The sequence below is a fragment of the Salmo salar genome, chromosome 10 (genome assembly GCF_965601325.2).
Source record: "Salmo salar chromosome 10, fSalSal1, whole genome shotgun sequence".
Lineage (NCBI taxonomy): Eukaryota > Metazoa > Chordata > Actinopteri > Salmoniformes > Salmonidae > Salmo > Salmo salar.
In genome coordinates, this window is record NC_138300.1 from 16,063,730 (window position 1) to 16,081,037 (window position 17,308).

A 17,308-nucleotide genomic window follows, 5' to 3' on the forward strand; every position below is an offset into this window, starting at 1 on the left:
CATTTTTAGACAGTACATGTTCATGTTGGTAGCACGAGTGGGGGCCGCAATCTGGCTCCCGGGCCACAGGTTTTAGACTCCTCTAGTCTATGCAGTGCCGGGCTTACACTTGGCCAGCTCATAGGAGCCCTTCCTCCTGGCTCTCCTAAGATTGTCCAGGACTAGGACTGTGGTGGTCACCATCATACCCACGCAGACAGCAGGAATGACTATCTGGTTCCAGTCGGGTGAAGGACTGGAGTGCTTCTCTGTAGGCAAAGGGAAGATGGGAAGAACAGGGAGACAGTGAGGACGAGGCATACTGGCCAAAAATAGCATTTTATGTTTTTACAGCTTTCGAGTCCTCTCAAACGACACCAGTGTTTGTTATGGGTGGATGGAATTTTCTTGACTTTTTAAAGCTTCACTGTTCTCAAATTCCACTGTTGTTTGTTTTGGGGAGATAGCGATATCTCCGTTCTCTGTTTCCAATTTCTCAGTTGAACATGGGGTTCAAAGCGGTGAAGGGAAATAAAGTGCTCTCTACACTGAACCATTTCACTCACCCATGACGTTAATGCTGAAGATCTTAGTCTCGTAGCCCAGGTCATTGGTCACATTCACCTGGTATAGGCCTGTATCGTTGGGCGTAAGGTTCACCAGCAGGAAGTTCCCATCCAGGGAGTAGAGCTCTGTGCCATTGTCCAGTTTTCTCAAAACCACAACAGGTGGGGGGAAACTAACAGAGCGACAGCATACGGTGACATTTTGGCCCTCCTGAACCTCAGTGGACGGATAGACCAGAACTGTTGTATTCCTAGGAGGTGCTGGACAAAAGTTAAATAGAACACACTTGAATAATGAGGGAAGACACTGCCTTGAGAAAACAAATTAAAAACAAATATGAATATGGTGCAGGGCAGTTATAGTGCGAAATACTGTAAGGCATTCAGTCTTTTGGCAGTTTGCAATACAACATAACATTACCGTCCGCTATAAAGTAGATTCCTGAGCAAAATGTGTGAAATTACTGACAGCAATGTGTGAAATGTCAATGAGACAAGCTCTATAGAACCATTATCTAGAATTACGTTATGCCATTTCATGTTGTTGAGTTCCTGTGCAGTGTGAAGTGTCTTATAAGTGTATTTTGGTATGGTGTGACAACACTACAGCCAATGGCTAACTTAAACATCATGTTCTTAGATACCGACAGCTGTGACATGACAAGGAAAAGGCCACGCTCCAACCCATGAGAGCAAACAATACTAAACAGGAAGTGAAAACAAAAAGGTCTGTCGGTGTAGAGAACAGTAACTTAATTAAAGAACCAAAAAAACGAACTGGGGTTAGGGAAAGTTTCCTGCGGTTGCCAGTACGAATGCATGGTAGTGAAATAAAAGAAGAATGTGGTGTGTGTGTGCCGGAAGCCTGGCACCCACCTTTGACTGTAATGTGTGTGCTAGCTCTCTGGCTGCCGTGCTCATTGAAGGCCTCACACTGGTAGAGAGCAGAGTCTGCTAGCAGGGCAGAGGACAGGGTGAAGGAGGTGGAGGAGCCGTTGTGGGACTGGAGCTTTACATCCTGGTCCTCAGAGAGTCTCCTCAGCACCATCCATCCCACTGGAGCGCCGTCTGACAGGCAGGACACCGTCACGCTCTCCCCTTCCTTCACCTCACTGGCTGGGCTCACTGTGATGGTGGTTCCCCTGGGGGCATCTGCACAGCAAACATCAGACTCAGTTTAGGTTTCGAAAAACACATATAAGGCTTCCGAAAACCGCACTACACAACCGCCATTAACACCTCAAGGACTGAAGTTCGGCATGACAGATTCCCTAAATTTAAAGCTCCAAGGGCAGTGTGTGGACACCCCAGGGTAAATACCAGTGATTTAAGCAATCAACTGTTCATGGTCCTCCATTCAGAACACAATGAGTGGATCAGGTGTGTTATGATTATGATGCTGGGGTGGAACAAAGGCCTGCACCACCCATCGGCTCTCTAGGACCATCAAGAAACTTATCCACCCAATGGCATAAAAAATTCATGATTTGAGCTAGACGTCAATAATCTGTACAACCACTTACAGTGGAGCTCCAGTACAGTCACCGCCTGCCTCTCTCTCCGGCTTTGATGGACTACGTCCATCTGAAGACCGACTCTGCAGGTGATCCGTCTCCCCTGATCCTCCGGTTTCACCAAAAAAGATAACGTTGACGTCGCATTCTGGAGCTCACTGGAGTACTGACCCACCCCGGAGCGTAGCTCAGTTTCCCCATCGAGCCATTGAATCTGCAAGTGACTTGCTGGGTAGACATCGGCTACAGAACAGTACAAGGTGGCCTTCCCGTCTTCCAGAAAGGGTCCAGGGTTCTCGATGATAGGGTCCGAGGGGAAAGCTGGGGGAGGAGAGAGAAATGGGTAGATGAAAATATCAATATGTGACTAAAAGTACATAAGACCAGATAGAGCTGTGAGCGAGTTAGTCAGTCATGTTAATGGGTAGACTCTTCACTTTGAAGGTTTAAAGATGGGGTGTTTCAGATTGTGACGTGCCGATATGGGGACCTGACACATTTCCATAAGATAGCAGACTTTTAAAAAGACTGCGAGTAAGGGAGGCATTAATCAGCATAACTTGTGAATCATGTGAGTCAATGGCCTAGAATGCACTAAAGCTTATACCCATTTTAATGCAATGACAACACTTCTGCGAAACTCTACATTTCACCGACGGGAAATATGAGAAGTCTTCAGTGACCCTGGAGTACTTTTTATCATTCTTCACTTTATGTTAATCTCTCTCCCACATTGAACCAGACCACTGATACCAGTGCATTCCGGCAAAAAACAAACTGGACTTCTGCCCATGTTGTGTGGGAGAGCAGCATGGTTTCGAGTGATCATTCAGGCTTTAAGTCTTAAGTTTGGTTTCATAAGAGGATGCTTATTCTTCCAACCTCCTACAAAGGGTCACTGTACTCTTTCGAAATCAGTGACGTGAACCTAAGCATTACCCCACACTGAGCAAAACAGTTGCTATATCAACATAAACCTGTAGAATGTATTGTGCCACGCTTTGGTACCACTGAACAAGTGTAAGGCAAATTACAATCAACCCCAAATAACTTTGTTTTCATCTGGACATTTCCAAACAAAATGTAATAAATTATATCAAACTGGCATTGGACTTCTGTAAAAAAGTGGCCAATGACAAGCACATTTATTTTATTTATTTCTAAGCACATTTCTTTCTTCCTTCTCATAACATACAAACTCACAGTAAATAGATTGAACTAAACGAAGCCAAGTCATCTTTCTGAGGATGTATAGTATACCCACAGAAAACCTTGACCTCTGCTTGCTTGGCCTTGATGACAGAGCCACACTTGGCCTCGCAGGTGTAGGCTTGCTCATGGGCCAGCCCAAGTGGGCCCAGGTGGAGCTGGGAAAGGGAGTCCTGGTTGCGTGCGTGGCTGTGGACGGGCATGTCCAGCATGCTCCTCCAGGAGAAGGCTGGCTGGGGACAGCCCGAAGCCAGGCAGGAGAGCACCAGGTTGGATCCTATCTCAGCCATCACCCCCGATACCATCTCCACCTCCAGGGGATACGCTGAGAAAAAAGAACCACAGGAGAGAGGATAGATGACTCTGCTCAATTCAGATCTGCTCCATTTCAGTTCAGTTCAATTCAGTTCAGTTAATTCAATTCTTTTAAAACCAATTCACTATCCCTCAAAGAAAATCTCTTAGCGAAATCAAATCTAGCCACAACTTAATCCACAACAGAAAAAAAACGAAGCAAACATAAGAGTATATTAAAAAGAGTCAAACTACATCGCAAAGGCAGGTATCATTATAGAAATCAGCTGATCGGTAAAACAATGAACATTTACCCAGAGCCCTCTACTCCACATGATCATGATCATTATTATAATCTTTATCATCTACTACTTCATCCCAGTAATGGTTTTAATTATTACTCTGAGTATGTCCTGTATTCAAACCCACTCATGTCATCGTACCCGGAGGTGGGAAACACATACACGGAGTAAAAATAACAGCAATCCACATTGGAGTCCCTCAAACGTCTGTATGCATGTGTACAGAACATTGGCTGTTTCTGTTATCTGCTGTGTCACTTTTCTAGGGCTCTTGTACACAGAAGAGGCTTGGTGACTCAATGGCTTGGTGACTCAACACTCAGTTTGCTCCCCAGGGAAATTGGGTTTCAATGCATTTACTAAGACAAATTTCCCCTTTTCTTCAGGACATGTCGCTTACATGATTTATCTGTACATGTAACGGCTGTCGTCGGGAATAGAGGACCAAAACGCAGCAGGAATGTGGATGCTCATCTTGTTATTTATTTTAAATAAAGAGAACACCAAAATAATAAAACGAAGAACGCACGAACAACAAAACAGTCTTGTCATGCTCACACAGGCAAAACAAGAAACAATCTCCCACCACACCAAACAATTACCCATATATAGGACTCTCAATCAGAGGCAACGAGAAAGCACCTGCCTCCAATTGAGAGTCCAACCCCCCATCAACCTAAACATTGAAATACAACAAACCAGAAAGAACATAGCAATACCAAAACATAGAACATAGACCAAAACCAGGAAATAATAAATCAAACACCCTACTACATACACCACCACCCCGAAACCACATAAACAAAATACCCTCTGCCACGTCCTGACCAAACTACAATAGCAAATAATCCCTAAACTGGTCAAGACGTGACAGTACATTGTTATAGTTCAACTGAAGGAGTATTTTTGCAGTACAACAGTACAGCTTTTGGTTACACTTTACATTTAAATATATTATGCAGTTACATGGGTGTAATTAGGCCTACATGTAATAAACTCTAACTATACTGGCAACTATTTTGAAACATCATTTTTCCAGTTTCCATTATTAGAATCCAGCCATTGTTTCATGTACAACGCTACAATTGTGTAATTCTAATTTGGTTACCAAAGTAGTTACAATAACTACTGCACAAAGCCTAAGGTCAACTTACAATGTTACGTTACCGAAATATACATTTTAAAAAAGAATCTCACCTTCAACGGAGAGCAAGGTGCTGACTTTCTGGCTGCCGTGCTCATTGAAGGCTTCGCACTGGTAGAGAGCAGAGTCCGCTAGCAGGGCAGAGGACAGGGTGAAGGAGGTGGAGGAGCCGTTGCTGGACTGAAGAGTTACATCCTGGTCCTCAGAGAATCTCCTCAGCACCATCCGTCCCACCGGAGCTCCGTCTGACAGGCAGGACACCGTCACGCTCTCCCCTTCCTTCACCTCACTGGCTGGGCTCACTGTGATGGAGGTGTTTGTTGGGGGAGCTGCCAGAGGGCAGACAGAAGTTGAGCTCGCTATTTAAGAGGTTGTTTTATTGCGATTGCTCCCCCAAACAGACTTTTAGACAAAGCTACAAAGATGACTCCTTACTATTACACTATCATAGAGTGACACCAAACAGAACTTATCCAAAATACAAGACCGAGGAGAAATTCATTTTCATTTTTAGAAAGTCGGGTAGTTATTATCCTACCTTCAACAATGACGTTCACGCTGGCTGTGATGTTTCCAATGGTGTTGCTCGCCACACACTCATATTGACCAGAATCCACCAGTGTCATCTCGGTGAGGACAAGCTCCTCGCTCTGCCCCACTATGACAGCCTGTCCGTGCGGACCAATGGCCTTCCACCGTATCTCTGGTCTGGGGTTCCCTTCAGCATGGCACAACAACGTGGGACTGGAGCCAACTCTCACAACAGTCAGCTCAGATATTGACGTAATCTGTGGTGCATCTGAAAAACAATATATAGAAATTATGTTGTTGTTGTAGGCCTCAATTGTGAACTATGGATGACATTTGGTCGTTGCAGAATAACTGCCTAAACAACACTGACTTTAAGATCAGCGCTTATATGGGTAATTTGATATTAATCATATGTCAACCATGCATCAATGCATCACTAGCAGCTTCCCTTTGCCTAACAGTCACGCTGCAGTAGTAACTTACAAAGCACTGTGAGAGAAACAGAGGTTTCCTTGGTCTTCTCATCATCGGGCACACCATCCTGATCGTGAGTGGCTCTGCATGTGAAGCTCGCCTCTTTGTCCTCGGGGGTGGGCACGAACGTGTAGGTGGACACAACAGACTCTGCATCTGTCTGGAGCGTGCTGTCCCCTCGCAGCCACTCAAGCTTCAGGTGCTCTGCAGGATAAGCGTCTGTCACCTCACACGTCAGAGTGTTGGTCTGGCCCAAGAGAAGTCGGTCATGGCCTGATATGACAGGGGCCTCTGGAAATGCTGGAATATCAAATTGCGATCTTATTGCATGCAGTGTTTGAAATTCAAATTCAAAGGCCTACTTTAAACATGTGCATTTGAAACTGATTAAACTGGACTGATTTAATTCAGTAATTACTTTACAATACATTGCATGATTATTAAAGCATTAATAAACAATGTATTAATACATTTGCATTTCGTGTACAAGCATTTAAGCATGATAAGCATTACAATTCATAAGCATTCAGAATATGTATAACAATGAATAAAGAACTTATAAGCATGTATTATACATTTCTATTGGCTTATAACAATGGCTGATGCTGGCTTATTCTGAATTAAGTAGATTGGACGTACAGTATACTTTGACAACAGCACGGTGTTGTTTGGTCGATTCTCCGCAACTGCCTTTGCAGAGAAGTGTGTCATCATGTGCTGTCGCCACAGGGTCAAAGACCGCCACTGATTCCGACCCGGAGGTGTGTATTTTTGCAAACATTGGCTTATCCTCCAGCAAAGCCCAGGAGATGGAAACCTTTTCATTGCAATCCTTCACCGAGCATTGCAGCTCATGCCTATCACCAACTTTCAAAAGTGCACTCTTTGGTTTGAGCTCCATATGAAATGCAAATGCTGAAATGAAAAATAACAATGAATTACAATTCACATTCATAATTAATAACATATTTCAAAACTATAAAGTAGGTTAAGGAAACTTCATGATTGTTTATTTTTTTTTAAATTCAATCTGAATTCTAGGTTATAAGCCTATTAGTAAATTATCATATTTCGCCTACTACGGCTGCATTTAAATATGTACATGTCGTTAAGTACAATACTGACATTTTCAGGTGAGTTTACATCCCAAGGCTACCCACAATCCTATTAAAATGCCAAACACTGCCACACAGTAGGCTACCTACAGTACATAGTTTGAAGGCATGTCACATTGATTGTGAAATGTTAATGATAAAAATAGAATCACTGCTTACCTGTTACTGGTAGTATCAATACCCATAACAGAATGAGATACATTTTTGTGTTGGATAGGCTGAATAAAAAAACCTGTAAGGAACTGATTTGAGCTAGACTGTAACTTCCCTTAGTCCTGCTATGCTGTGCTGTGGATGATGGGTCTGGTCAGCCCAGAGTCCAGAGTCTGTGGATTTATAAATTGGAATAGGGAGGGATACCAACAGGGTGAAGAAAAAAAAACATTTAACACACCCACTTACAATTCCAAGTATGTCACGGAGGAATTACCCCACTACTGGGGCCTCTCATTGCATGGCCTTCAGTCAGTCTCTCTCTCCTATGGTTGTGAATAACAACCCCCTCTGCTGGTTTAAATCAAACTCAAGATGGTTTCCTTAAAGGTCCAATGCGGCAGTTGTTATCTCAATATCAAATCATTTCTGGGTAACAATTAGGTACCTTACTGTGATTATTTTCAAGAAAAAATGGTCAAATAAAAACAAATATTGCTTCTTATTAAAGAGCAATTTCTTAAAACAAATTCTAGGAGTGTCTGGGAATGGAGTGGGGAGGGGAAAACTGAAAAGTAGCTGTTATTGGCAGAGAGGTTTGTTGATTAGCTAATTAGTTAATATTGGTCTATTAACTAATTTACCACATGGTGACATCACCGCGGAAGGACAAAACTCTATTCCACTACAACAGGCTGAAATTTCAGACAGCCTTTTCAAACAGCTCTTACACATAAGGGGCATTATCATAATTTTCATAATTTCACAGTATTATTCCAACCTCATAGTGTGGAAACATATACAGTTGAAGTCAGAAGTTTACATACACCTTAGCCAAATACATTTAAACTCAGTTGTTCACAATTCCTGACATTTAATCCTAGTAAAAATTCCCTGTTTTAGGTCAGTTAGGATCACCACTTTGTTTTAAGAATGTGGAATGTCAGAATAATAGTAGAGAGAATAATTTATTTCAGCTTTTATTTCTTTCATCACATTCCCAATGGGTCATAAGTTTACATACACTCAATTAGTATTTGGTAGCATTGCCTTTAAATTGTTTAACTTGGGTCAAACTTTTCAGGTAGCCTTCCACAAGCTCCCCACAATAAGTTGGGTGAATTTTTGGCCCATTCCTCCTGACAGAGCTGGTGTAACTGAGTCAGGTTTGTAGGCTTCCTTGCTCGCACATGCTTTTTCAGTTCTGCCCACAAATCTTCTATAGGATTGAGGTCAGGGCTTTGTGATGGCCACAGTCAATACCTTGACTTTGTTGTTCTTAAGCCATTTGCCACAACTTTGGAAGTATGCTTGGGGTCATTGTCCATTTGGAAGATCCTTTTGTGACCAAGCTTTAACTTCCTGACTGATGTCTTGAGATGTTGCTTCAATATATCCACATAATTTTACTTCCTCATGATGCCATCTATTTTGTGAAGTGCACCAGTCCCTCCTGCAGCAAAGCACCCCAACAACATGATGCTGCCACCCCCATGCTTCACAGTTGGGATGGTGTTCTTCAGTTTGCAAGCCTCCCCCTTTTTCCTCCAAACATAAAGATGGTCATTATGGCCAAACAGTTCTATTTTTGTTTCATCAGACCAGAGGACATTTCTCCAAAAAGTACGATCTTTGTCGTCATGTGCAGTTGCAAACCATAGTCTGGCTTTTTTATGGCGGTTTTGGAGCAGTGGCTTCTTCCTTGCTGAGCGGCCTTTCAGGTTATGTCGATATAGGATTCGTTTTACTGTGGATATAGATACTTTTGTACCTGTTTCCTCCAGCATCTTCACAAGGTCCTTTGCTGTTGTTCTGGGATTGATTTGCACTTTTCACACCAAAGTACGTTCATCTCCTTCCTGAGCGGTATGAGGGCTGCGTGGTCCCATGGTGTTTATACTTGCGTACTATTGTTTGTACAGATGAACGTGGTACCTTCAGGCGTTTGTAAATTGCTCCCAAGGATGAACCAGACCTTTGGAGGTGATAATGATTTCAAATAGCCTATCAGAAGCTTCTAAAGCCATGGCATCATTTTCTGGAATTTTACAAGCTGTTTAAAGGCACAGTCAACTTAGTGTATGTCAACTTCTGACCCACTGGAATTGTGATACAGTGAATTAAGTGAAATAATCTGTCTGTAAACAATTGTTTGTTTACAGACAGATTTGTCATGCACAAAGTAGATGTCCTAACCGACTTGCCAAAACTATAGTTTGTTAACAAGAAATGTGTGGAGTGGTTGTAAAATGAGATTTAATGACTCCAACCTAAGTGTATGTAAACTTCTGACTTCAACTGTATAAAACACAGGAAAATCAAGTTTTTGACTGCACTGGACCTTTAAAAACATGTAATGAAATGATCTTTTAGCTGAGGAGAATCACATTTAAGATCTCTTTGAAAATCATAGACATGCTATGTTAATTAAAATATAGATATTCCAAACATGAACTATATGGATTTATTTTATTTTTGCCTGCATGTCTGTCATATACAAGACACATATTTTGCTCAAGTCAATCTCCATTAGCCTGAACACATCAAAGTATAGCACACCCATAGTAATATAAATGGAATGTATTTCTACGACCACACCAATGCATCTGAGGACAAAGACACCCATGTGATAAGAGCAGCGTGCTCTCCAGACTGTAGTGTTCTCCCACATATGCATGGCCTCTATTGTGGGCCATGTAACAGATTCCATTGCAGACCCATTCATGGTGACACCACATGAAGCCGGTCAGTCCTTGTCCCGTGAGGAGGCAGGAGAACATGACATATGATCAATCCACTTCACTCTGTCACTGAAATACTGTGACCTGGAGAGAAAGCTGTTCATGTGGTCACAGTGAAACAAACAATCAATAGGACAACCTTGGAAATCTAGATGTGTGTGTTTAAAAACCTGAAACCCCACCTCTTCAAGGAATACCTGGGATAGGATAAAGTAATCCTTCTAACCCCCCCCTTAAAAGATTTAGATGCACTATTGTAAAGTGGTTGTTCCACTGGATATTATAAGGTGAATGCACCAATTTGTAAGTCGCTCTGGATAAGAGCGTCTGCTAAATGACTTAAATGTAAATGTAAATGTAAATAAAACAAGGCATATTAGGGAAGATTAGTGGTTGATATTTTATTATTTGATATCTAGAGGCCTTCAAATTCAATACAACAGTGTTGGAGCTCCAGATCCAGACTTGCATAGATACATCAGAAATGGTGAGCACATTTAGTTTGAATCATGTGTAAATCATTGATATTCTTTCTGTCCTCACCCACACCAGCCAAAATGGGACAGACGTGTTACCGACAGTAATATAACACACACACACACACACACAATACCAAAACAAAGCATACTGTATACTGTACATAGTGTACATTTTTTCAAAGACCATACTCTGATGTAGCATAAACATTATATTTAGTCAATTACAACAATCCTCAAAAGAGCTTAGGTTGAAAAAAATGTCTTATGAGGGAACTCTATTTAACATTAGTACCATCATAGTTCAGTTAAATGTTCTGGAAATACTGTTAATCTTGGTGGTATAAAACAGAACCATTCACCAACTTGATTAAACTCATCTCAACCCCCCCAATTTCTAAATATAGGCTAAAGTGCACTTTCATTTTGACAAAGCAGAGTTATGCAACCGGGACAGCATCAGAGGAAAGTCCAAGCATATTGTATCAGAGTAATGACTATTAGTGTTCCGTGGGTCAAGGGACAATGGAATTTGCTATGAACACTGTGGTTCTATCAACAAATAGCTGTCCTCACAGACATAATGTGATGAAGTGGTGTCTGATACTGCCAAGATTCTGTCTCATTTCACACCAATGGTTGTTTTGATGAATAAGAAAGGGTTTCATGAAAATAATGCTGTTAAATTGCTGAGGTAAAATAGTTTAAGAAATACTTGATTTTTGCTGTTATAGAACTATCCCACTGGGGACAAAACAGGTTGAATCAATGTTGTTTCCTTGTCATTTCAACCGAAAATATCTATGTGAGGACATTGAATCAACATGGAAAATGTATTGGATTTTCAAAAAGTCATCAATGTAAGGGCATTGTCTTTTTTTCACTGAATTTTTAACCAAAATCCAATGACATGGTGAAATGTTTTGTTGATTTCATGTTGAATTGATGTTGTTGACATCTCAACCAAATGTAAATCAAAACTACACGCTGAACTGACGTCTGTGCCCAGTGGGTAGTTTATATAAAACTATACTGAACAAAAATATACAACGCAACATGTAGTGTTGGTCCCATGTTTCATGAGCTGAAATAAAAGTTCCCAGAAATGTCACGCTGGTGTAAAGGATTTGGAGACAGGCGCAGGAATACATCATCGGGGTTTTTAATACACCCAAAACAAACACGTATACAAAACACTGGGATGTACCCAAACAAAAGAGCGAGGGTAAACCTCGTAGAACGACACGGGACGAGACCCGTAAAAACACAAATGCACAAAACACGCAGCACAGGCTGAGACAACGCATAGGTACTCACACGACCAACAGACATGGGAACAATAATCGACAGCCCAATGGGGAAACAAAGTGCACATTTACACAAATACAGTCAGTGAGGAATTGGAACCAGGTGTGCGTAATGACACAGTTCATTGCAGCCTAGAAGGCCGGTGACGTCGACCTCAGGAACTGGTGAACAGAATGAGCAGCAGTACCGGGGGGAACCGTGACAAGAAATTTGCCATACACACAAATCTTATTTCTCTCAAATTTTGGGCACAAATTTATTTACATCCCTTTAGTGAGCATTTTTCCTTTGCCAAGAGAATCCATCCATCTGATAGGTGTGGCATATCAAGTAGCTGATTAAACAGCATGATCATTACACAGGTGCATCTTGTGCTGGGGACAGACTCTAAAATGTGCAGTTATGTCACATGCCAATTGGCATGCTGACTTGCAGGAATGTCCACCAGAGTTGTCAGCGAATTCAATGTTAATTTTCTCTACCATCAGCTGCCTCCAACCTCATTTTAGAGAATTTGGCAGTACATTCAACAGGCCTCACAGCCGCAGACCACGCTTAACCACGCCATCCCAGGACCTCCACATCCAGCATCTTCACCTGCGGGATCGTCTGATGAAACCTTGGGTTTGCACAACCAAATCATTTTGGCACAAACTGTCAGAAACCGTCTCAGTGAAGCTTATCTGCGTGTTCGTAATCCTCACCAGGGTCTTGACCTGACTGCAGTTCGGCGTAACCGACTTCAGTGGGCAAATGCTCACCTTCGATGTCCACTGGCACACTGGAGAAGTGTGCTCTTCATGGATGAATCCCGGTTTCAACTGTAAATCAAATCTTATTGGTCACATACACGTGTTTAGCAGATGTTATTGTGGGTGTAGCGAAATGCTTGTGCTTCTAGTTCCGACAGTGCAGCAATATCTAACAATTTCTCAACATATACCCAATACACACAAATGGAATTAAGAATATATAAATATGGACAAGCAATGTCAGAGTGGCATAGACTAAGATACAGTAGAATAGTATAGAATACAGTATATTCATATGAGATGAGTAATGCAAGATATGTAAACATTATTAAAGTGACATTATTAAAGTGACTAGTTTTCCATTTATTAAAGTGGCCAATTATTTCAAGTCTGTGAGGCAGCAGCCCCTCTGTGCTAGTGATGGCTATTTAACAGTCTGATGACCATGAGATTGAAAAATAGCTTCTGTCTCTCGGTCCCAGATTTGATGCACCTGTACTGACCTCGCCTTCTGGATGATAATGGGGTGAACAGGCAGTAGCTCGGGTGGTTGTTGTCCTTTTAGCCTTCCTGTGACATTAGGTGCTGTAGGTGTCCTGGAGGGCAGGTAGTTTGCCCCCGGTGATGTGTTGTGCAGACCGCACCACCCTCTGGAGAGCCCTGAGGTTGTGGGCGGTGCAGTTGCTGTACCAGGTGATGATACAGCCTGACAGGATGCTCTCAATTGTGCATCTGTAAAAGTTTGAGGGTTTTAGGTGACAAGCCAAATTTCTTCAGCCTCCTGAGATTGAAGAGGCGCTATTGCGCCTTCACCACACCGTCTGTGTGGGTGGACCATTTCAGTTTGTCGGTGATATGTATGCCGAGGAACTTAAAACTTTCCACCTTCTCCACTGCTGTCCCGTCAATGTGGATATTGTGGTGCTCCCTCTGCTGTTTCCTAAAGTCCACGATCATCTCCTTTGTTTTGTTGACGTTGAGTGAGAGGTTGTTTTCCTGGCACTACACTCCCAGATTCCTCACCTCCATGTACGCTTTCTCGTCGTTGTTGGTAATCAAGCCTACTACTGTTGTGTTGTCTGCAAACTTGATGAATGAGTTGGAGGCGTGCTTGGCCACGCAGTCATGGGTGAACAGGGAGTACAGGAGGGTGCTGAGCATGCACCCTTGTGGGGCCCCAGTGTTGAGGATCAGCTAAGTGGAGGTGTTGTTTCCTACCTTCACCACCTGAGGGCGGCCCATCAGGAAGTCCAAGTACCAATTGCACAGGGTGGGGTTCAGACCCAGGGCCTCAAGCTTAATGATGAGCTTGGAGGGTACTATGGTGTTGAATGCTGAGCTATAGTCAAAGAACAGCATTCTTACATAGGTATTTCTCTTGTCCAGATGGGATAGGGCAGTGTGCAGGCGATTGCATTGTCTGTGGACCTGTTGAGGCGGTAAGCAAATTGAAGTGGGTCTTGGGTGGCAGGTAAGGTGGAGGTAATATGATCCTTTACTAGTCTCTCAAAGCACTTCATGATAACAGAAGTGAGTGCTACGGGGCGATAATCATTTAGTTCAGTTACCTTTGCATTCTTGGGTACAGGAACAATGGTGGCCATCTTGAAGCATGTGGGGAGAGCAGACTGGGATAGGGAGAGATTGAATATGTCCGTAAACATATCAGCCAGCTGGTCTGTGCGTGCTCTGAGGACGCGGATAGGGATACCATGTGGGCCGGCAGCCTTGCGGGGGTTAACACGTTTAAATGTTTTACTCACGTCAGCCACGGAAAAGGAGAGCCCACAGTCCTTGGTAGTGGGCCGTGTCGGTGGCACTGTAACTATCCTCAAAGCGGGCAAGGAACGTGTTTAGCTTGTCTGGAAGCAAGACGTCGGTGTCCGCGACGTAGCTGGTTTTCCTTTTGTAGTCTGTGATTGTCTGTAGGCCCTTCCACATACGTCTCATGTCTGAGCTGTGGAATTGCAACTCCACTTTGTCTCTATACTGACGTTATGCCTGTTTGTTTGCCTTGCGGAGGGAATTACTACTCTGTTTGTATTCTGCCATATTTCCAGTCACCTTGCCATGGTTAAATGCGGTGGTTTGCTCTTTCAGTTTTGCACGAATGCTGCCATCTATCCACGGTTTCTGGTTAGGGTAGGTTTTAAGTCATAGTGGGTACAACATCTCCTATACACTTTCTGATAAACTCACTCAACATCTCAGTGTTAACATCAATATTATTTTCGGAAGCTACCCGGAACATATCCCAGTCCACGTGATCAAAACAATCTTGAAGCGTGGATTCCGTTTGGTCAGACCAGCGTTGAATAGTCCTTAGCACGGGTACTTCCTGTTTGAGTTTCTGACTATAGGAAGGGAGGAGCAAAATGGAGTTGTCAGATTTGCCAAAAGGAGGGCGGGGGAGGGCCTTGTATGCATCCCGGAAGTTGGAGTAACAGTGGTCGAGTGTTTTAGCAGCGCGAGTACTACAGTCGATATGCTGATAGAATTTAGGCAGCCTTTTCCTCAAATTTGCTTTGTTAAAATCCCCAGCTACAATAAATGCAGCCTCAGGATATGTGGGTGCCAGTTTGCATAAAGTCCAGTAAAGTTCCTTGAGGGCCGTCGTGGTATCGGCTTAAGGGAGGATACACGGCAGAGACTATAACCAAAGAAAGTTATATTGGGAGATAATACGGACGGCATTTGATTGTGAGGTATTCTAGGTCGGGTGAACAAAAGGACTTGAGTTCCTGTATGTTATCACAACTACACCATGAGTCGTTAATCGTGAAACATACACCCCCGCCCTCTTCCCCAAGAGATATTTATTCCTGTCAGCGCGATGAACTGAGAATCCAGATGGCTGGACAGACTCCAACAGTATATCCTGAGAGAGCAATGATTTTCATGAAACAGAGCATGTTACAATCCCTGATAGTCAGAATAGGTGGGAGGTGTGGACCAAAAGACCGCTCCGAGTACCTCTCCTTCACCGACGTTGTTCTGGGTCGGCCTCTGGAATCAGTTCAATTGCCCTGAGTGGTGCAAACAAAGGATCCGCTTCGGGAAAGTCATATTCCTGGTCATAATGCTGGTAGTACTGGTAGTGCTGGTGAGTTACCGCTGCTCTGATATCCAATAGTTCTTCCCAGCTGTATTTAATAACACATAAAATGTTCTGGGCTAGCAATGTAAGAAATAATACATAAAAAAACAAAATTCTGCAAAGTTTCCTAAGAACTAAAAGCGAGGCAGCCCTCTTTGTCGGTACCATTTTTAGATATCGGGCAGATGGCAGAAGGGTGGGCGAGCGGATTGCTGATGTCAACGTTGTGATCAGAGTGCCCCATGGTGGCAGTGGGGTTATGGTATGGGCATGCATAAGCTACGGACAAGGAACACAATTGCATGTTATCAATAGCAATTTGAATGCACAGAGATACCGTGACGAGATCCTGAGGCCCGTTCTCATGCCCTTCATCTGCCGCCATCACCTTATGTTTCAGCATGATAATGTATGGCCCCATGTGGCAAGGATCTGCACACAATTCCCGGAAGCTGAAAATGTCCCAGTTCTTCCATGGCCTGCATACTCAACAGACATGTCACCCATTGAGCTAGCTTAGGAAGCTCTGGATCGACGTGTACGACAGCGTGTTTGAGTTCCTGCCAATATCCAGAAACTTCACACAGCCTTTGAAGAAGAGTGGGACAACATTCCACAGGCCAAAATCAACAGCCTGATCAACTCTATGCGAAGGAGATGTGTCACGCTGCATGAGGCAACTGGTGGTCACACCAGATACTGACTGGTTTTCCGATTTAAAAAAAAGATATGTGACAAACAGATGCATATCTGTATTATTTCAATTGACTGATTTCCTTATATGAACTGTAACTCAGTGAAATCTTTGAAATTGTTGCATGATGCGTTTATATTTTTGTGTATAAATAACAAAACACTGGCAGCTAAAAATACAGTTGCTCATCTGAGAGAGAAGACGCTTCGATCTCTTGCTACTTGGTAGGAAACAACTGAAAGGAAAAGGCCCCCTTGAATGTCCTGCTTCTGAAAAAGTCTCTTCCTTCAAAGTTTGTGCATCTGGATTACTCTTCATACACCCATGTGCCTATAATATTCTTTCTTTGAAACATACACAAATATAAGAAGTGTATGTTTGGGTTGGGGGGGATGGGTGCCTATCATACTTGCAAAAGATATGAACTAGCATTAAAGTAACACCCATGCGCATGTTGTCATAGACTGAGTTTTAATTACTTCTGTTGAAAACAAGCAGCAATAACCATTACATTTAGTCAGTTCATTCATTTCATGAAAGATATTTAATTTATTTCATAACAGCTTGTTATCATTAAAATAGATACAAATATCAATATGGGCAATACTATACAGACCAAAAAAACATTTCCTTTAATTAATGAAGCTGGGCATCTGAAAAGGACTTCAGTCCTTAGTCGTGCAGACCATTGCAATATCTATTGTTTCTTAGAACAACTAAACAAACAAATTGCTTCCTGGCTCACTCTTCCACCCACAGTGATTGGTAACCATATACACTACACGGCCAAGTGTATGTGGAAATCCCTTCAAATTAGTGGATTCGGCTATTTCAGCCACACCCGTTGCTGACAGGTATATAAAATCGAGCACACAGCCATGCAATCTCCAAAGATAAACATTGGCAGTAGAATGGCCCGTACTGAAGAGCTCACTGTCTTTCAACGTGGCACCGTCACA

General features: G+C 42.8%; 1 protein-coding gene across 1 annotated transcript; it reads right to left on the bottom strand.

Moving 5' to 3' along the window:
* Window positions 1-545: 545 nt before the first annotated feature.
* LOC100526765 (vascular cell adhesion molecule-like protein) lies at window positions 546-7,492 on the bottom strand. The gene is given in 10 exon segments (XM_014216011.3): window positions 546-702; window positions 705-806; window positions 1,422-1,697; window positions 2,069-2,380; window positions 3,324-3,593; window positions 5,062-5,337; window positions 5,547-5,807; window positions 6,023-6,313; window positions 6,653-6,928; window positions 7,288-7,492. Coding segments are annotated over 10 exon segments (2,223 nt in total). The 5' UTR covers window positions 7,331-7,492; the 3' UTR covers window positions 546-586.
* Window positions 7,493-17,308: the final 9,816 nt, after the last annotated feature.